The sequence below is a fragment of the Dermacentor andersoni genome, chromosome 4 (genome assembly GCF_023375885.2).
Source record: "Dermacentor andersoni chromosome 4, qqDerAnde1_hic_scaffold, whole genome shotgun sequence".
Lineage (NCBI taxonomy): Eukaryota > Metazoa > Arthropoda > Arachnida > Ixodida > Ixodidae > Dermacentor > Dermacentor andersoni.
Window position 1 is genome coordinate 8,311,889 of NC_092817.1, and position 21,642 is coordinate 8,333,530.

General features: G+C 49.3%; 1 protein-coding gene across 2 annotated transcripts in view; it reads right to left on the reverse strand.

Annotated features, from left to right (window-relative positions):
* Window positions 1-21,642, reverse strand: part of LOC126535940 (major facilitator superfamily domain-containing protein 6-like) — a 186,492-nt gene that overhangs the window by 36,779 nt on the left and 128,071 nt on the right. For both annotated transcript variants that reach the window (XM_050182800.3, XM_055073361.2), the window contains 3 exons: window positions 12,219-12,312; window positions 10,441-11,976; window positions 10,203-10,379 (listed from right to left, as the gene is read on the reverse strand). In XM_050182800.3, the coding sequence (XP_050038757.1) occupies window positions 10,203-10,379; window positions 10,441-11,976; window positions 12,219-12,285 (1,780 nt within the window). In that variant the 5' untranslated portion in view covers window positions 12,286-12,312. The remainder of the gene's footprint in view (window positions 1-10,202; window positions 10,380-10,440; window positions 11,977-12,218; window positions 12,313-21,642) is intronic.

Sequence of the window (21,642 nt, forward strand, 5' to 3'; positions counted from 1 at the left end):
CCCCCCCTACTGGCCCCTTGCACCCGGGGCCCACGGCCACCCGGCCCTCCCCATTGCAACGCCACTGGCTGTTGTGTGGGCAAATGCTAAGTTCTGACCATATTTGTACGGCCAATCGTATCGAGTTGTGACAGATCACCATTCACTGTGTTGGCTCGCCAATCTGAAGGATCCAACTGGCCGTCTTGCACGCTGGAGTCTTCGCTTGCACGAATGCGATATGACGATAGTGTTCAAGTCTGGGCGTAAACACACCGACGCCGACTGCCTGGCGCGTGCTCCACTTCAACCGTCGGCATTCGACGTTGATGAAGAGGACGCATTTCTTTCCATTATCACAGTATCAGACATCAGCAAGCAACAGCGCGATATTTCAGAACTCCGGCCTCTCATCGACTACCTGAGAACCCTCTACCAGAGCCGCCTCGTATGTTCGTCCGCAAGTTATCATTTTTCTTCTGCGACAGCGTCCTCCACAAATTGGGTTTCCACTCGACCGCAACCGCCTGCCTCCTTGTAGTACCGTCCACACTACGTGACGACATCCTGCGGGCCTCTCACGACGAGCCATCTTCGGGCCACGTGGGATTCGCACGGATGTTTTCACGCATACGCCAAAAGCACTTCTGGCCTAACCTTCACCGTGAAGTAAAGCAAATCGTGAAGACATGCCGCGACTGCCAGAGAATCTAGACTTCTCCATCCCATTGATCCTCCGCGGATCCCTTTTAAGCAGGTTGGCATAGATTTGCTTGGACCATTCCCCACGTCGAGGGCTGGTAACCGTTGGATTGCTCTTGCCACAGATTACCTTACACGCGCAGCGGTGGCGTAGAGGTAGAACACCCGCCTCGCGTGCAAGAGGTCCGTGGTTCGAATCCCGGTGCCGCGCAATTTTCCACCAGATTAAAAAAAAATCCGCGTGTTGATAAAATTGCATAAACAGGCCTGGAGTGTGGCCTGATCCCGGTGACCAGAACCGGTAACGCACTCCCTCACCAGAGCAGGATTGGCCACCCTGGTGAAGCACTTGGCCACAATCTCCTATATGAACACAACAATCAAACCCCGGCCCTCAGTCCCCAGCAGCTGCGAAGCAACTGACCACGGCGGCGGTCAGACCTGCGATACAGCAGAGGGTGCTAAGAATCCCTGGCTCCGGACAGGCCGCCATTGGAATATGAACCTGGCAACGTTTAACGCTAGAACGTTATCTAGTGAGGCGAGTCTAGCAGTGCTATTGGAAGAATTAGAGGGCAGTAAATGGGATATAATAGGGCTCAGTGAAGTTAGGAGGCCAAAAGAAGCAAATACAGTGCTCAGAAGCGGGCACGTCCTGTGCTACCAGGGCTTAGCGGAGAGACGGGAACTAGGAGTCGGATTCCTGATTAATAAGAATATAGCTAGTAACATACAGGAATCCTATAGCATTAAAGAGAGGGTGGCATGTCTTGTTCTGAAACTTAATAAGAGGCACAAAATGAAGGTTGTACAGGCCTACGCCCCTACATCCAGTCATGATGACCAGGAAGTCGAAAGCTTCTATGAAGACGTGGAATCGGCGATGGGTAGAGTGAAAACAACATACCCTATACTGATGAGCGATTTCAATGCCAAGGTAGGCAAGAAGCAGGCTGGAGACAAGGCAGTGGGGGAAAATGGCATAGGCACTAGGAATAGCAGGGGAGAGTTATCAGTAGAGTTTGCGGAACAGAATAATATGCGGATAATGAATACCTTCTTCCGCAAGCGGGATAGCCGAAAGTGGACGTGGAGGAGCCCGAACGGCGAGACTAGAAATGAAATAGACCTCATACTCTGCGCTAACCCTGGCATCATACAAGATGTGGACGTGCTCGGTAAGGTGCGCTGCAGTGACCACAGGAAGGTAAGAACTCGAATTAGCCTAGACTTGAGGAGGGAACGGAAGAAACTGGTACATAAGAAGCCGATCAATTAGTTAGCGGTAAGAGGGAAAATAGAGGAATTCCAGATCAAGCTAGAGAACAGGTATTCGGCTTTAACTCAGGAAGAGGACCTTGGTGTTGAAACAATGAACGACAATCTTGTGGGCATCATTAAGGAGTGTGCAACAGAAGTCGGCGATAACTCCGTTAGACAGGATACCAGTAAGCTATCGCAAGAGACGAAAGATCTGACGCCAATGTATGAAAGCCTCTAACCCTACAGCTAGAATAGAACTGGCAGAACTTTCCAAGTTAATCAACAAGCGTAAGACAGCTGACATAAGGAAGTACAATATGGATAGAATTGAACAAGCTCTCAGGAACGAAGGAAGCCTAAAAGCAGAGAAGAAGAAACTAGGAATTGGCAAGAATCAGATGTATGCATTAAGAGACAAAGCCGGCAATATCATTGCTAATATGGATCAGATAGTTCAAGTGGCTGACCAGTTCTATAGAGATTTATACAGCACCAGTGGCACCCACGTCGATAATGGAAGAGAAAATAGTCTAGAGGAATTCTAAATCCCACAAGTAACGCCGGAAGAAGTAAGGAAAGCCTTGGGAGCTATGCAAGGGGGGAAGGCAGCTGGGGAGGATCAGGTAACAGCAGATTTGTTGAAGGACGGTGGGCAGATTGTTCTAGAAAAACAGGCCGCCCTGTATACACAATGCCTCATGACCTCGAGCGTACCTGAATCTTGGAAGAACGCTAACATAATCCTAACCCATAAGAAAAGGGACGCCAAAAACTTGAAAAATTATAGACCGATCAGCTTACTGTCCGTTGCCTACAAAGTATTTACTAAGGTAATTGCAAATAGAATCAGGAACACCTTAGACTTCCGTCAACCAAAGGACCAGGCAGGATTCCGTAAAGGCTACTCAACAATAGATCATATTCACACTATCAATCAGGTGATAGAGAAATGTGCGGAATATAACCAACCATTATATATAGCTTTCATTGATTATGAGAAAGCGTTTGATTCAGTCGAAACCTCAGCAGTCATGGAGGCATTGCGGAATCAGGGTGTAGACGAGCCGTACGTAAAAATACTGAAAGATATCTATAGCGGCTCCACAGCCACTGTAGTCCTCCATAAAAAAAGCAACAAAATCCCTATAAAGAAAGGCGTCAGGCAGGGAGATACGATCTCCAATGCTATTCACAGCATGTTTACAGGAGGTATTCAGAGACCTGGATTGGGAAGAATTGGGGATAAGAGTAAATGGAGAATACCTTAGTAACTTGCGCTTCGCTGATGATATTGGCTTGCTTAGTAGCTCAGGGGACCAACTGCAATGCATACTCACTGACCTGGAGAGGCAGAGCAGAAGGGTGGGACTAAAAATCATTCTACAGAAAACTAAAGTAATGTTTAACAGTCTCGGAAAGGAACAGCAGTTTACGATAGGTAGCGAGGCACTGGAAGTGGTAAGGGAATACATCTACTTGGGACAGGTAGTGACTGCTGATCCAGATCATGAGAGTGAAATAATCAGAAGAATAAGAATGGGCTGGGGTGCGTTTGGCAGGCATTCGCAGATCATGAACAGCAGGTTGCCATTATCCCTCAAGAGAAAAGTATATAACAGCTGTGTGTTACCAGTACTCACGTACGGGGCCGAAACCAGGAGGCTTACGAAAAGGGTTCTACTTAAATTGAGGACGACGCAACGAGCTATGGAAAGAAGAATGATAGGTGTAACATTAAGGGATAAGAAAAGAGCAGATTGGGTGAGGGAACAAACGCGCGTTAATGACATCTTAGTTGAAATCAAGAAAAAGAAATGGGCATGGGCAGGACATGTAATGAGGAGGGAAGATAACCGATGGTCATTAAGGGTTACGGAATGGATTCCGAGGGAAGGGAAGCGTAGCAGGGGGCGACAGAAAGTTAGGTGGGCAGATGAGATTAGGAAGTTTGGAGGGTCAACATGGCCACAATTAGTACATGACCGGGGCAGTTGGAGAAGTATGGGAGAGGCCTTTGCCCACCAGTGGGCGTAACCAGGCAGATGATGATACATTAAAACCCGAGCTCTCCGACAAGGCACTGCTAATGATATTGCGATCTTCTTTGTACATGGCATCGTGCTCCGCCACGGTGCTCCAACAGTGCTTATAACCGGCCGGGGCACAGCACTTACAACGTAGCTCACAGAAGATATCATGCATCTCAGTGGTACAGTTAATTCCCCGCAAAGTTACTGCCTACCATCCCCAGACGAATGGGCTCACAGAAAGGTTAAACAAAACGATCGCTGGTATGATTTCCATGTATGTTAACGTCGACCACAAAAACTGGGACGACGTTCTCCCATATGTTACGTTTGCATATAATACTGCCGTTCAAGAAACTACCAGCTTCACCCCTTTTCGCTTGGTGCATGACCGAGAAGCTGTAACAACGTTATACCCATCTACTGTTCTAATATTTTCACTGATGCGGCCGAATTCGCTCGATGCGCCGAAGAGGCGCGCCAGCTCGCACGAATGCGTATCCGCTATTAACAACAGAACGACGCCGACCGATACAATCTTCGTCACCGAGACGTCACTTATCAACCCGGTGACAAAGCATTAGTGTGGACACCGATCCGCCAGCGTGGTCGGTCGGAAAAAAATTTGCGCCGCTACTTTGGACCTTATAGGATCGTTCAACTACTCGGCGATTCCTGTGATTCCTGAAGTATAAGGCACCACTCGCCGTCCCCGACGCCAACGCCTGTCCGATGTCGTTCACGTCTCTGGGTTGAAGCTATACTACTTCCACTGACCGCAAAGCTCTACACCTCTCTCACCATCTAAGTCTTCCTTAACAGTGTCACTCTGGCAATCTCCAGTGCATAAATGTTCCGCATCGAAACGATGCTTCTAGGGAGGGGGGTAATGACACGACCTTGACACAACTGACAGCCACTCGGTGCAATTCGGCGCAACTTGCTAGGCATGTTGCGTTGCTCCCAAAAAGAAGACAACGACGAAGGCGCCAGGACAGCTTCATAAAAAGATCTATAGCGTTGACCGAAGTCTTTTGTGGTTGTCTGTGACAATGTATATATATGATATCTCGAACAATGCCAGATAGTTCTTCAAAGACTCCTGCTAAGCTAGCCTCACTCGACAGAGTTCGGATGTTCGGAATTAGTAAGTACAAGCAATTTCCCCTGTCCTGTCCTTGGTGTCTTTGGTTGTTGGCTTCTTATGGTATGATTAATAAAAATCGTGCCCTAATTCTGCCGAGCCAGGCTAGCTTAGCCGGAGTCCTTGAGTAATTATGTGGCATTGTTTGGGATATCATTGGCCTTAGTGAGATTAGAACTGGTGATGCATATACATTGCTGAATAACGGCCATGTCCTCTGCTACAGAGGCCTCCCAGATAAGAAGCAATACGGGGTAGGATTCCTAATCCATAAGGACACAGCGGGCAACACTGACGAATTCTACAGCATTAATGAGAATGTAGCTCTAGTCGTAATCAAACTTAATAATAGGTATAGATTAAAGGTAGTACAAGCCTACGCTCCAACATCCAGTCACGATGATGATGAAGTAGACCAGTTTTATGAAGATGTTGAATTAGCGATGAGAAAAGTGCAAACTCAGTATAGTATAGTAATGGGCGACTTCAATGCAAAAGTGGGAAAAAAGCAAGCTGTTGAACAAGCAATTGGCAACTACGACGTCGATTCTAGGAACGCTAGAGGAAAGATGCTGGTAGAAGCTTCGATTAATTAACACCTTTTTCAGGAAGCGCTGCAACAGAAAGTGGACCTGGAAAAGCCCTAATGGTGAAGCAAGGAAAGAACTTGATTTCATACCTTATGCCGATCCCAGCCAAGTGCAGAATGTAGAAGTGATAGGTAGGGTAACGTGCAGTGATCATAGGTTAGTGAGGGCTAGGATTCACCTCAATTAGAAGAGAGAAAGAGTAAAATTGGTCAAGAAAAAACAGGTAAACCTAGTGGTAGTAAGGGTAAAAGCAGACAAATTCAGGCTGGTACTTGCAAATAAATATGCAGCCTTAGAACAGACATATGATGATGACATAGGGCTAATGAATGAAACCGTAACTTGGCTGACTTCAGAGGCAGCAATTGAAGTGGGAGGCAAGGCACCAAGGCAACCAGAAGGCAAGCTCTCCGAAGTAACAAAGGACCTAATAAAGAAACGACAAACAATGAGAGTGTCCAAATCAAAAGATAAGATAGAATTCGCGGAACTGTCGAAACTGATCAACAAGGCGAAAATAAGTGATATTCGAAACTGTAACGTGAGAAAGACTGAAGGCGCCGTGAGAAATGGACGCAGCCTGAAATCAGTGAGAAGAGAACTTGGCATAGAACAAACCAAGATGTATGCACAGAAAGATAAGCAGGGTAATAACATCAGCAATCTCGAAGGTATAATAAAAGCAACGGAAGAATTATATACTGACCTGTACAGTACCCAGAGGACTCAGGAGTAGAACATTCGAAACAATAATGAACAGTATACGTAAACTCCTCCTATAACTAGAGATGAGGTCAGAAAGGCCTTGCGAGACATGAAAAGAGGAAGAGCGGCAGGAGAAGATGGAAGAACAGTCGACTTAATCAAAGATGGAGGATACATAATGCTTGGAAAACTGTCTAAAAACTGTCGAAAACTGTACATAAGTGTCTATGGACTGCAAGGGTCCCAGAAAACTGGAAGAATGCAAACAGTATACTAATCTACAAAAAGGGAGACGTTAAAGAATTGAAAAATTATAGGCCCGCTAGCTTACTCCCAGTATTATACAAGATATTCATCAAGATAATTTACAATAGAATAAGCGCAACACTCGACTTCAGTCAGCCAAGAGAGCAGGCTGGCTTCAGGAAAGGATACTCTACAATGGATCACATCCATGTCATTAATCAGGTTATCGAGAAATCCGTAGAGGACAATAAACCTCTCTATATGGCTTTCATAGATTACGATTTCATAGTAGAGATACCAGCAGTCATAGAGGCATTGCGTAATCAAGGAGTACAGACCGCTTACGTAAATACCTTGGAAAATATCTACAGAGATTGCACAGCCACCTTAATTCTACAGAAGAAAAGTAGGAAGATACCTATAAAGAAAGGGGTCAGACAGAGACACGCAATCTATCCAATGCTATTCACTGCGTGTTTGGAAGAAGTATTCAAGCTATTAAACTGGGAAGGCTTAGGAGTAGGGATCGACGGCGAACATATCTGAGCAACCTTGGGTTTGGCGATGACATTGTTCTATTCAGCTACACTGCAGACGAGTTACAACAAATGATTGAGGACCTTAATAGGGAGGGTGTCAGAGTGAAGTTGGAGATTAATGTGCAGAAGACAAAGATAATGCTTGCCCGGCTGTTATTTTCACCAAACAGAAACAACGTGCATCCTTTGGCTCATCGAGAACACCCGGCGAACGTCGTTATAATGCATGGCTATACCGAAAGGAGGAGGGTTCAATAAATAGGTCGGTAATGTTAAAGTTTCGGGGCACATTGCATTTATGATGCCCCCCACTTCTGCCAAGATTGTGTAACGCAAAGTTCTTTCTGCGCGTTGGGAAGCGCGACATCGATCGGGGTGGCGCGCTTCCTTCGGAATGCAGAGAGATGCGCATTGGACACGCTCGCATGCATTCGCGCACAGAGTTTTCATAGTTGACGGCATACTTCTGCCAAGTTTGATCTTGGTAGCGTATTTAGTTATGCAATGGCAGCGGGCTAAGTTTTGCGCCGTTCGTAAAACACACTGATAGTTCTATGGAGCCCTTGAATATGCAATTTATTGCAGACGCCGCAATTAGCCCAAATATTTCCAACTTTGCGTACACATGACCCATAATGTGGCACTTACTTTTCCGAAATATAAGCAATGCCCCTTGACTAGTTTTCCACGGACGCCGGAGAAACCAACTGCAAACATATGACACATGAAAGTAAGGAAAAAAACGAGGCTTCAGTAATTATTTGTAACGCATCTATTTAAACTAACAAAACAAAAGCTTCGCCACGCTTCGCACTTAACACTCCAACTAATTTTACCGAATTGGAAGTTGGTGTCTTGCGCAGTTGTCTTAGTACTTTGGGAAATGTAGCGAATCACGGCGGTATAACACTCTGCAACACCCGAATAAGTAACTTTCTACAATGATTTCAGTTAAGTGCAGGGAATAATCATTTACGTTGGCGCGCGACAGGCTTCCTGGTCCAACGAAATACAGGCACTGTGCTTCCCATGGTTCACCAAGGACAATGTGAAACAGCAATCATATGCTGTGTATAAGGTGTAAAAATAGGGACAACACGATTATTTAGAAATTATATTTAGAGCGAACCCTAGACACTTGAAACCTTCTGTACACGTGACCCATAGATTAGTCCCCACTTCAAAACATGCAAACCCTGCCGTTTACGGCCCTCCCAGGCCAGAGGGAAAGGTTTCTAAGCTGTTCATATGACGGTTTTGGACGGGCCTAAAACGAGAGTGTAACAATTTTTATATAACGCCTAACGGACACATGCATTTCAAACTTTGCCTGCATATTGCCACATTTGCTATATTGCCACACTGCGCCCACCGCGGAAGGTTAGAAAAACACCTACATAAGTACAGCAGAGAATTGCCTACATCATGCGCCTCGACTGATAACTGTAGGAGTGTCATTCAAAATGCACAGAATTGTTCTCCGCTTCCGGCAGCGTTTTCTCTAGTTACTTTTTAAATAGAAAGATGCTGATCCATAAATATTTTAATAAACAATGGTTCAATTTGTTAATTTCACTTTTCATTCCTGTTTGGCTGTTGCCTTGGCTTAGTTTCTCAACTCCTTGCGACTCTTGATTGCGGTTGCGAATTTTGCACAAAAAGTGCTGTACAATTAGGGGAAACCTAGACGAGGTAACGGGTGACAGTCGCATTGCTTATGGGTTTAAGGGTTATTGCATGGTTTGATGATGGACGCTGTTTCGTATTATTGTAATTTGCACTTTATCGAACCCATATCGCGGTAATATGGCTCCGACGATCTGCTAGCGTCGCGGCGGCGAGCCGTCACTCGAGAAAATAATGAAGCAAAAGGAAAAGTTAATGAACTGGCGTTTTCTCCGGCTGCAACTCGTTCCTCAAGCATGCAGACCAGCTGACTACGAACCGAATCCCTTTCCTGGTCCCTGGATTAGTCTCAACAAAATAAGTTGAACTAACGAAGCAACAGCCATGCGCGTGACCGTTGAATACATGGTGACCACTGAACGCATCTCGAATTAATCGCGCGGGCACCGAACCGATGAGAAAACTGGCCCCCCAGGAAGTGCCGATAAATACCGTCATCCAAAAGGAGTGAAAGAGGCATCAAAATGTTGACCACCAAATAGCTGTCAAGTCTCAACATTGATTTGGCGGCGTTTTAGGAATGCGTGTAAGGATTGGTGGCGTGGACGGGGAGGGGGGGGGGGGAGGGGTACGCTGCTTAACTTCGGGGGGGGGGGCACCCCCCCCCTGGGTACTTGCCTGGTACGGAGTGCTTGGGCTGATAGCTTCTTTTTTTGTGCACCAGTACTAAGATTTCAGTGTTGTTCCTGGGCACGTTAAATAAATTCTCGATTGATTGATTGATTGATTGATTGATTGATTGATTGATTGATTGATTGATTGATTGATTGATTGATTGATTGATTGATTGATTGATTGATTGATTGATTGATTGATTGAGTGATTGCCAGCCCCGTTCTGCTTTCGCTTCATTTGAAAACAGCATTTGTGAAATGGGACCTCCTGCTCAATATTTCCACAGACCCCCAAACGGCACCTGCGGCCGAAGAACTCCACCGGCGCGTGGTACGAGGTGATGACAAGAGTTCAAGTAGACTGTCTGTGGAGGAGGGTATTTTCTTATAAGGTCGCCCAAAATAGGTTTCTTTCCTTTGACGCAATTGTTCGCTAAACCATGATACACGCTACGTTATAAACCTCAGCTCTCTGTAAAATGCACTTAAATGCCGAGTCGTCAAGAACGACAAGGCGTCCTTTAGGACAGCCCGGTGTTACGCTTCCGCGAGTGTACAGAAGGGGCAATGAAACCTGCCATTTAAATACATTCCTAACAGCAGGCATGGGAAAATGTGCAGTGCAAGGTCACCATACGCGTTGGGCCCGAGATGCGCAGAACGTGTCCCAGCTGCCATGCCGCACGCCACCCGACTCTAGCTCTTACCGGGCATGGCGGACTGGCGGCGGCGGCTTTTCCTGCGGATCCTGCGCAGGCACGTGTGGTACAGGAACAGGTAGAGCAGGCCCACACCCGCGCACACAACAGCCACGCCGCGCAACGTGGTCCGCTGGCCGAAAGTGGCATTCAGGAAGAAGCCCGCGATGGTGCCCGTTCCGCGGCCTGCGACCAGAGAAAGCTGCGTGCGCCCACAGCGCTCGCTTGCACAGCTACTCGAACGTACCGACGCAGAAGTGCTGGACGACGAGGACGCACTGGACGGTGAGCCTCTGGCTGGAGGGCGCCACCTTTTGGGCGGCCGCGACCAGCGCGACCCAGAGCACGGGCAGCGTGAACGTCTCCATGGCCTCGAAAGGCGCGACCCACCAGCGGGCCGTGACGAAGGAGAGGCCGGCGGCGCGCGTCGCGTAGAAGAGGAAGCCGAACACGAGCAGGTTGGCGCGGCCGATGTTGCGCACCAGGTTCTTGGCGATGGCCAGGAAAGGTAGCGCGCAGCCCATGGGCAGCGCCAGCGACAGCGCCACCAGCAGGTGGCTGGCACCCATCTCGGCGTACATCCAGGGCAGGTACGTCTCCATGTAGCCCCACACCGTCCCCAGCACGAGCACGAGCAAGAAGAGAACGCTCGCGTCTAGCGAGCAGAAGCGGGGCTCCTGGCCAAGGCCGTAGTGGAGCAGGTGGTTGGCCTTCTTGTCCTCCACGGCGGGCAGGAACGCCGCCAGCGCACACGAGACGAGAGCGAGCCCGTCGAAGACAAACACCGCCGGCGAGTAGTCGGCGGCCCCCGTTAGCTCGCTGTAGTAGTCGACCAGCACTCCGGTCACGACTGCGGATATGGCGACGCCCAGCGCAGCCCAGAACTTGATGCGTCCGTAGAGACCGGTGAAGTCGTTGATGGAGAGCACCGTGACCGCCTCGACCAGGTAGAATGCCGTCATGAGCCACAGGTCGGCGAACACCCGCAGCGCCAGCGTGGCCCAGAACGTGAGCTGCGGGTCGCCCTTGACCTGCGTGCAGCGTGCCGACTGCATGCGGCGGCCCAGGTTGTCGGCCACGGCCACCGAGCAGCGGATGGTGCATCCCTCCGGGTGCGGCCGGCACTCGTAGTCGTTGAACTGCTTCTGGTTGACCACGATGGGTGCGAGAAGGTCGAAGCTGCACACGTCGACCAGCTCGTCGTCGCCCCTGCCCTCGTGCTCGAGGAACTTGGCCACGCTCACGTCGACCAGCGTGCGCGCCGTCTTGGCCAGGAAGCTGGCGCCGAACTCGGTGGTGGAATTGTCACGCGTGCCGGCCTCGTGGATGATGCACAGGTTGCCCTCGTGGCTCAGGAAGCAGAAGTGGATGGGCTGCCGCCGCTCGGCGCTGCTGCTGCGGTTACCGCCGCACTGGTAGTGGCAGTTGGACACGCGGAACGTGGCCAGCCCCAGCGGGTTCAGCTCGGACGCCGTGCACGAGTCCCACTCGGGGCAGCGCTCCAGGTACAGACCCGACGGGCAGTCGAACTCGAGCAGCGGGCTGCGCGGACTGCGCACCACGGGGGGCACTGCCAGCAGCGCCGAGTAGCCGGCGCCTGCCAGCACCAGCGACAGCACCAACAGCGACCGGTAGGCCCGCCGCCGCTCAGCCACCAGCCCCACGAGCACGGGACCAAGAAGGCTGGCGAACGCGGCCGCCGTGATCACCAGCACGGACTCCTCATCGGACAACCCGACGGCGCGCAGCTGCAGGCCCAGGAATGGGCTCAGGCTGCCTGTGGCTGCGAATGCATTGCGCGTATCCCGGAGATGATGGCCACGAGGGAAATAGCAGGATCACAGATGATAACCTTGATGCGAATTTTACAGTGCATAGAAATAAGATACTTGAACGCCCCATTACAAAAACGAGAAACAACGAAATGTTTTTAAAATGCGCTACGACAAAGAGGCGTCTGTGCTGCGCCTCAAGAAGGTCACTGACAGAGTGTGTAACAGAGAGTGTATCCTGCGCTCCACTCACCGGCAAAAAAAGAGAAGGAAACAGCCATAAGCGGAAGCAACTTCCGAAGGCGAGGGCTGACCATCATGGCGGCCGCGTCCGGTCGTCCTTGCACCTGCATGTGGAAGAAGAAAGGGAAAATCAGGTGCACACCATTCAGGTTTACTGCGGAAGTTTCACATCCGTCCGCTTCGTGCCCATTTGAACTGCATGCAACCATACTGTTAACGGTGGCCTTTTCTGTTCTTTGTTCCAAGTACACTTAGCGGCGAAGGAGGATGGGGGAGGGGGGGGGGGCAGAAAGAAAGCGAAAAAGATAGAAACGGCCCACGCCCCACAATCGGCCTCTGTGCATCTGACACAGATGCAGATGTAAGTGAACACAACCTTGCCATCAGTATTTTCTTGCAAGTAATACATGTCCTTTTATACTGAGCGTCCAAGGCGAAGCGGTACAGGTACACCTGAAAAATCCATCGCTTTCTCTCCACTTGCCTCAACCGCATTTCGTATACGTTTTCTTCTCTATTGCCTGCTATGCTTCCAACACTGACCACCCCTACACTTCAGCCTGTATTAGTTCCTTTGAAGGAATGCCTAATGCTGGTCTACCGATAGCCATTTGCTTAACTTTGAAACTAATTCCGTATCCGAGCCCAGGTATATACTACTGCATTTACAATGCGAGACTCGGTATCTACGCGCTCTCCACATATTCTGCGAAGTATATCCATTTTAATGTGCTTGGTGACAGCAGCGTTTGTTTTTGCTCCCTCCGCTCTCACACGTTCGCATCGAGATACCAAGGTGCTTATTCGCCTTTTTGTGCAATTGTGTTGCCCTCACATTTGAATATACTTTTGCAAGGGTGAGGAGGAAACGTTTGGTAACCAACGCCCTGCGAGCCTTTTCTCCTTTTCGCCTTGTGCGAGTCGGACCGGTGCTTTTGAATGCGTCGCCGCCGCTTGGTGTGGAATGGTGTGAAGATGTTTTAGCCCGCTCTGCGAGATGGTTGCATAATGTCAGCTCATACAAAGCCGGCGGGGAACCATTGCGTCTGGTCTGGCTGCAGCAATATAACTAGAGAAATGCGGCAGTGACAGACAGCAAGCTAGGTTTTGCGTTGCGCTGGAAGGAGCACAGACATCGCCAGTCCACAATAGCTGCTACAAAGGTGCGCCCTTCTATATTTAAGGTTGACCCGGCAACCGATGTGTTAGCTTTATATATGTTTCATCATCTCTAAATCTAATGTGGGCCAAAGTCACATTTACGGGAGCAATCCATCGATAACTGTGGCGCTAGACGTCAAGTTATACGTGTCTCAGTGCGTCCTGGGGCATGTTATACCATTAGGCCTGGCTCCGCAGTTACCTGTGTGTCACAGCAGTAAACAACCTTTGTATTGATGTTACCTTTTGACCCGACGGAAATTAACCGAACACCAAGCCATCACGACCGTCACTATTATTGAATGTGATCGACTAACAGCACAGCCGCAAACCTCGAATGTGCACCTGACACGGAGACGCGGCAGCATGCGCGACAGCAGCGCGGTGCACAGCCTCCGGGATCACGCGCTCGTGCAGGCGCCGACACCGGACGCGCCGTGGGTCTCGGCAATTAATGTGAGGAGGTGCGTGTAACCTGGGAAGGGAGTGACGGCGTCAGCACTGGCATTCGTAAGTGGCATTCTGTGTCTAAAATCGGATATATCGTCGGGGCTGGAAGCTAACCAAAGTTCGGCGCACCAGTTGGCCTTGGGAGCCCATGGAAAAACCACAAATGAGGCAGCGCAGGGGGACGTGGGTTGGGCCTCGTTTGAAGTCAGAGAAGCGCAGAGCAAAATCAGTTTTGAAGAAAGGCCCAGGAACATGGATCAAAATAAATGGGCGGCTGAAGTGCACAAGTGTCTGTACCTAAAAAGCATGGAGACAGAATGAAGAAAGAGGTCAAGAAAGTTGGCAACCAAGTACAGGATAACTGAAAGTGTAGATACACAACCAGGAGTAATCAGAAAGAAAGTGAGAGAAACAGGGACAGGGAATTGGGTGCACAGAATGGAAACGAGACAGACCATGGAGATTTACAAGAATGAAAGTTGAAGGGAAAAATCGACAACACGAAGGGAAGTGCCTTGCTTTTTGAAGCTCGAGCTGGTTGCCCAAGGACAAACACGTACCGAAGCAAATATTCGCAATTAGATGAGGCACGTGCAGCAAAAGTCCGGAGACCGCTCAGCACACATGCTTACGGAATATGCGGAGGGATTCATCCAGCGAGACCAGTACGTAACGTACAACTTACAGAAGCGCTTGGATTTAACGCACCATCAACCGGTCAGCAGTCGAGATATGCAAGACACGTTCAGAGTATTGGTGAAAAAAGAAGCAGGGATACGACCGGATCCATTACAGGCATAGGCAGCGGTACAAGGCAGATAGAGAAGATTAAAAAGATATATAGCAGAATGCTACATAAGGGAAATCATTGATAGCATACCTGAGTAACTCAACCAGGCTATAGGTGACGATTTGTCCCCGCCTCGTTTCAAACGGGATGCCACTAAATCATCGTCATCATCATCAGGTAAGCACAGCTTGCTGCCAACGCTCACAATGAGCGAGCTGCACATTTCGGTGCGTCGAGCGACAGCCTGTGCGGCCGCTTCTCGCCTCAGAAGGAGACAGCAGTGAACGCCTCGTAAATACATCCACTGCTCTCGGCGTCTCCCGCGCCCACAGCCTCCATGCGCTCGGCCAAGCACAACACTGTATAAATCATTCCGTAATAAGACACGTCATAATAATAATTATAATAAAGATTATGGATGCTTTCTTCCATCAAAGTTCCTGCACTTTCATAGTGGTGCCAAAGTCATGTACACATCGCTGCGTAACAACCGCGGGGCGTTGGTCTGTTTATATAATCTTGTGCGACGACAGATGACAACTTGGCCATCAGGTGCCATCGTTTCAGCCTGAAAAGCCTCGGCGTGCCGCTGGCAAAATGAGAACGAGCGTTTTACATACGCGGACAGGCGGTCTGTCGCTACGTTGTGTAGCCCCTTCGATGTCGGACCACACGGGCTTGAGCCATCGCTCAACCGTCGAAATGACCCCCACAGGGCGACAAGCTTCATAACACACATTTTTCATGCAACGCAACTGCACAGGTCGGTCCAGAGATACAGTTAGCAGAGGCCGTTAACGACCGACAAAGCGAAGTTGAAACGATGCGTGCCACGTGAGTGCTCTGCACGCAACTTTACGCGCAGAGCCGAGAAAGAGGAACTAACTGATCGAGCACGAGGCAGGCACGTGGAGAACGAGACAGATTGTGGAGAAGTTGGCTTTCCTCTTTCGGGGCAATTTGCGGTCGGCGGCGAGGGCGGCCCCGCGGCAGCGGCTACGCGCACCCCGCGCACTCGACAGCAATCGGGGGAGCGGACGGCGATGAGCTCTGGCAGAGGACGCGAGAATGGGCGGCTTTACGGCACCCGCACAGCCTTTGTGCGCTGCCATTTCAGGTGGATCAACACCCCCGATTATAAGCCGGCGTTAAAGCTAGTTCATTCAAACAGTCGCACTGATGCGCACAACACTGAACAAGTGCGTGAACCCGGTGCTTCCTTTTACATTGTTACCAGCTCATCCCTGGCTCGGGACTAACGCACGGCTATAAAATCCAGAACCTGCAGTGCCCGAAACATGCGACTGTTGCGTGCGACTGCCCTTTGACAAAAGTAGGCAAGCCACTGCGCGCGCGACAACAGTTCAATGTCCCATGTGGCTCGGCGCCTCTGCTATTCAATAGTTGCTTAAAATGTAGCGTAAAAGACTGTATGCCTGACAGCAATTCCTTGCTAGGAGAGGAGCCTTGTAAATCCAGCCGCGTGCTCCCTGGAACGACAAGGAAGGCGTTGGCCGCGATCCCTGCAGAACCGGTGGAGCAGCTGCGGCGTTCATCTCGCATCTCGACGCGCCGGAGAGCTTGTGCACCAAGGGTAGCTGGAGTCCGAAGGTCTGAACTGGCTCGTCAGACACTTGTACCCTCAAAATAGAATACGTGTAATGACCGTGGCATTGGCTGCGAATAACGTGTCTTTTTTTTTTTCGTGGCTTACTGTACCTGCAGTACACGAATATACTGTGATAAACCACAACGCGGTAACCCTCGATTCCCCCTTAATACTTCTGTCATTTAAATACTGATCACTGAGGAGCAGCGACGAACGACCACGCGGTACTATTGTCAGCAAAAAAAGACAGAAAAATAAAAATTCGGCAGAATCCTTTTCACCATGAATGTCGACGTTAATGCCATTAGCAGTGAAGTAATGTACCGACACACCGTCTTATGTACAACCGCCAAAAAGCGTCGTGTATCAGGCGTCATGCAGCCCGGCTCCTCCCAAGGGCTACTCTATGGACACGCCGCGCCATCTAGCACCGCCTCAGCGAAGCGTGTACGAATGCACACATCTTTAAGTATATATATATATATATATATATATATATATATATATATATATATCATCAGACTATTTTATGTCCACTGCAGGTCGAAGGCCTCTCCCTGCGATCTCCATGCTGTCACCCTAATGGTCCAACGGTTATCTAATCTGCGCATTACATTACCTGCTCAGCGCCATTTTTTCTCTTCATGGATGGATGGATACAACTTTCTTGTACGTCCGGCAAGGTTTAACGCGACCCGGGCTCAGGTCTCCCACGGGGGAACGTCAAGGCCCTGCCTCAACGCCGCCTCACGGGCTTGCTGGACTGCCCATCTGGATTCCGAGGTCTGAGCTGCGCAGAGCGGCGGCCCACCTCGACGACAGGGTGTCCGGAGTAACTGCCATCCCTCCTATAACTACATTGCACTCCCACAGCATGTGTTTGAGTGTTGCTGGTCCTTCCTGGCACAATTTGCACGTGTCGTCCTGATGCTTATTTGGGAAGATACGTTTCAGACGGAATGGATTAGGGAAGGTGTTCGTCTGGAGTTGTCGCCAGGCGACGGCCTGCCTCCTGTTCAATTTGGGACTCGGCGGTGGGTATATCCTTCTGACGTTCAAATATACACTGGTTATGTCGTATCTGGTGAACCTGTCCCGTTCTGCTCGAGAAGCGTTCGCTATCGTGCGAGAGGCGTTGCCCTGTTCGGCGCGGCGGGTCATGTCTCGCGCCATCCGGTGCGCCAGGTTCGGGAGCGCGTCGCCTTCCGTGGTGACGTGCGCGGGGAACCATATGATCCTCGAGCTCGCGGTATTGAATCTGCCCGCTTTGGCCAGAATGAACAGGGCTTCCTTGGAAATTCGACCTTTGGCATAATTCTTTACTGCCGTTTGCGAGTCATTTAGTACGACTTCGCATTCCTGCTCTGTGAGGGCCAGCGCAATCGCTATACTTCCTCCACTATTTCCGAGTGTTTGGTGTATACACTGCATGTGGTTCTGATTTTTGACTCTGCGTCTATGACTACGGCGGTGTATGTTTGGCCGTTCGCATATTCGGCTGCGTCGACAAAGCGCGCGTTTCTCTCCCTGTCGAATGAAGGGATAATATCATAATATCGTCTATTCCCGTTTGCTCTCAGATCCAAACCGCTCTCTTTCTGTCTCTTAATGTTATGCCTAGCATTCTTCGTTCCATCGCTCTTTGCGCGGTCCTTAACTTGTTCTCAAGCTTCTTTGTCAGTCTCCAAGTCTCTGCCCCATATGTCAGATTGTATACCTTCCTTTTCAATGATATTGGTATGCTTCCAGTCAGGAGCTCACGATGTCTGCCGCGTGCGATCCAACCCATTTTCATTCTTCTGTGAATTTCCTTCTCATGGTCAGAGTTCCCGTGATTAGTTGACCTAGGTAAACGTGCTCCTTCACAGACTCTGGAGGCTGAGTGGCAATCCTGAACTCTTGTTCCCTTTCCCGGTTATTCATCATTATCTTTGTCTTCTGCATTTTAATCTTCAGCCCCACTCTTACACCCTCCCTGTTAAGGTCCTCAATCATACGTTGTAACTCGTCTGTAGTGCTGATGAATAAAACAATATCATCGGCAAACCGAAGGTTGCTGAGGTATTCGCCGTCGACCCTTACTCCTAAGCCTTCCCAATTTAATAGCTTGAATACTTCTTGCAAGCACGCAGTGAATAGCATCGGAGAGATTGTGTCTCCTTGTCTGACCCCTTTCTTTATAGGTATCTTCCTGCTTTTCTTGTGTAGAATTAAGGTGGCTGTGGAATCTCTGTAGATATTTTCCAAAGTATTTACGTAAGCGGGCTGTACTCCTTGAATACGCAATGCTTCTATGACTGCTGGTATCTCTACTGAATCAAATGCTTTTTCGTAGTCTATGAAAGCCATATAGAGAGGCTTATTGTACTCTGCGGATTTCTCAATAACCTGATTAATGACATGGATGTGATCCATTGTAGAGTATTCCTTCCTGAAGCCAGCCTGTTCCCTTGGTTGACTAAAGTCCAGTGTTGCCCTTGTTCTATTGGAGATTATTTTGCTAAATATTTTATATAATACTGGGAGTAAGCCTATAATTTTCCAATTTTTTAACGAATCCCTTTTTGTGGATTAGTATAATGTTTGCATTCTTCCAGTTTTCTGGGACCCTTGCCGTCGACTTCGTATTGTTGCGACTCGGGGTTCGAGGACGTGGGATCCTCTTTCCTCCTGGAGGGATAAGCGAACGTGGTTGCGGTCCCTTCTGCAGGAACGCCGGAATGACAGCGCACCCAGGTTGGGAGCGCCGTATCACCTGAAACCGAGGCCATTTATCAGGGAACGTTGCCTGTCTCCGAGTCTTTCACATCCACGAGTGTTGCTAGAGGGGGCTCTCTGACTTGGCCGCCTGCTTCGTGGGCGCGCAGTCGTGACTCTCGGTTGTCACCGTGGCTGCGAATCCGATGAATTGACGGCGCGTCTGTCCTGTTGCCGGACAGCTAGGGCCATTGCTTGAGAAGCAAGCAATCAAATGAGGTGGCGCTGTTCACTGTGACAGCCTGTTAAGGTCCTACCGCACTAAAGGAGTTTAAAGCCGAAAGAATAGATGTTCTTCTTTGCTTTCTTCGTGCTAATTTCATGCAAACTGGTGTCCGGTCTTAAATAATTTTTCCTTAATTTAGGCCGTACAAATTTTTCTTTTCACACTATTTGACTTACATTCAACTTGTGCTTCATTTCCTTTTCATTGAAGAATGCGTTTACGTATTTATCAACAAGCACCCTGTGTGGCAAGCGAAAAGCACCAGCCTCTTATCACCGCTCGTGATTGGCGATCGGTGCTCGACTGCGTGTGTGCAGTGTGTCTCTTCCTTCTCGTCTTTCAGTGCCCCCTCGTGTAGGGTACCTCGGCCTGGCCCTCACTGCGTCTTTCTGAGTTTTTAGTCGCTGCACACTCGAACCCCAACATGTTGCCGCGACCAGAAGGGTCCCGCCCCCAGAGCAGCAGCTGCCCGGGCGTCGCCGGGGCCGCGCGGTCTTTGCGGGCAACCCAAGCACAGTAGCCTCTTGGGCAGATTGACGTTTCCTGGCGGACGCGCGGTGGCTGCGAGAAGGCGTGCCAACCGCACGTCTCGAGGGTTGGCAAAGCCCGCCCATATCTATTTGGAAAGAGAGCAGCGGGGCCGCGCCGCGTGGAAAGGTGCAGCCTATATGATTCTCGTTCTCGAACATCATCGGATTGGTTTGTTCGGAAAGGAGCCCGTCGCGTTTCAGAAGATATTCTTAAAGAAGTGCTGACTTACTTTTTTGCCTGTAATATCGTCTGTTTGTAACGCATCTCCCTCTTTCATATTGCAAAGCAGCTTCGTGCACCGAAGTAGCCGCTCGGATGCCATTTGTCCTTGCGGAATTATTGTCGCCAGTGACACCTGATGCATGCAGGTATCCTTCACCTCCTCCCCACAGATATTCATACCCGCGATCACTAGTTATGCTATGGTCGCCTGAGTGAAGTCTAATCTATTGCCTATAAGTGACATTAATTTTTGTTCTTTTACATTGTGCTTCCTATTTAAAAAGATGATCCAGCGGTTGTGGTGTCCTTATGTGCATATACGAAGACACTTGTGTAGACTTCCTGACGCCTGTGTAGTGTGCGGCCGTCCCATAGTCTGCGCTATCGGTGCTGGTGCCGGTAGATGCGGCAATCATTGCGCCGCCTGTGTTCGTGTGTACATCGTTTCTTTTTATTCCTTTTTCTTTTCCATTATTTTTTCTGGAGTAACGGTGCTGGGATAGGCGGCTCTGACGTATCCTACCTTTTTATCCATCTACATCTAAACAAAGAAAGAAAGAAACCTAAGCATGTAACATCAAAAGAGGCGTGACCACAGAGATAACAGGTCGCGGATGCGTGTGAACTGAGAGTCGGGACCTTTGTCAAGCCGCTGCTACGGTTTTGAGTCCCATCCACGTTTTGAGAAAGGGAAAAGAGAAATCAATGAACGAACGTCCTTAAGAAATACGAAAAACCAACAGAGCCAAACCATGTTACTATATCATTAACAGGGGTGTGACTGCCCAAAGTCATTTTGGAGCAAGCAAAATTGCGTTTTGGGGCATTCTGGGGCAGACAAAATTGCATTCTGGAGCAGCTTGGAGCAGACTAAATAGTATTTTGGAGCAAGTTGAAACAGATAAAATTTCATTTTGAAGCAGTCTGGAGCAGGCCAATCTGAATTTTGTGGAATAATGGAATATGGAATATGGCAACGCACTTCGATACCACGACGAAACAAAATAAACCAACACGAGCGCTGTACTGCAACTGTTTTAAGCAACACCTTCATCTGAATTTTGAAATAGGTTACCTCGATAGTGGAACCGCTTAGTACATGCGAATTTTGGTAATAGTGTCTGTAGATTTCTGGTAGCAATCACAAAAAAAACGCATTCTGAAATAGCGTCCGAAATTTTTAAAAATAGCCCAAGACGATTTTTATAAGTACACTTTTCTTTAATAGAGTTTTAGAGTATCGTTTGCAACCAAACGTAAACGCACTACGTACGTAAAGAAATAGCGTCGTCCTCACTGCGGATGCTCCGAGCATTATTGGGTTTCTGTGGTTTACATGCGCTCTGATAACGTACGTTACTTTGCGAGTTTAACGTTCGTAATGTTTGCGGACGCGAAGAAATAGCGTTGTCCAACATGGCGGCACCCATGGCCCCGGCTTCAGCGTGAATTCTCGTGATGGCCGGCTACGCTCTGACTCGCGTCCTTTAACCATTGCAATGAGCTTTCGCTTTCTCTAAACTCACCTGAAAGGTTAGTTATGAGCGCAAAGCGCGTCAATGTTTTTAGATCGTTCGGCGATTCTAGCGCCCGTAGGCCTAACGAGACGCGTCCGCATAGCAACAGCAGGATGGTTGCTAATGGATCGTCTTGGCGTGGATACGTTTGGCACGAGGCACCAGACGGCG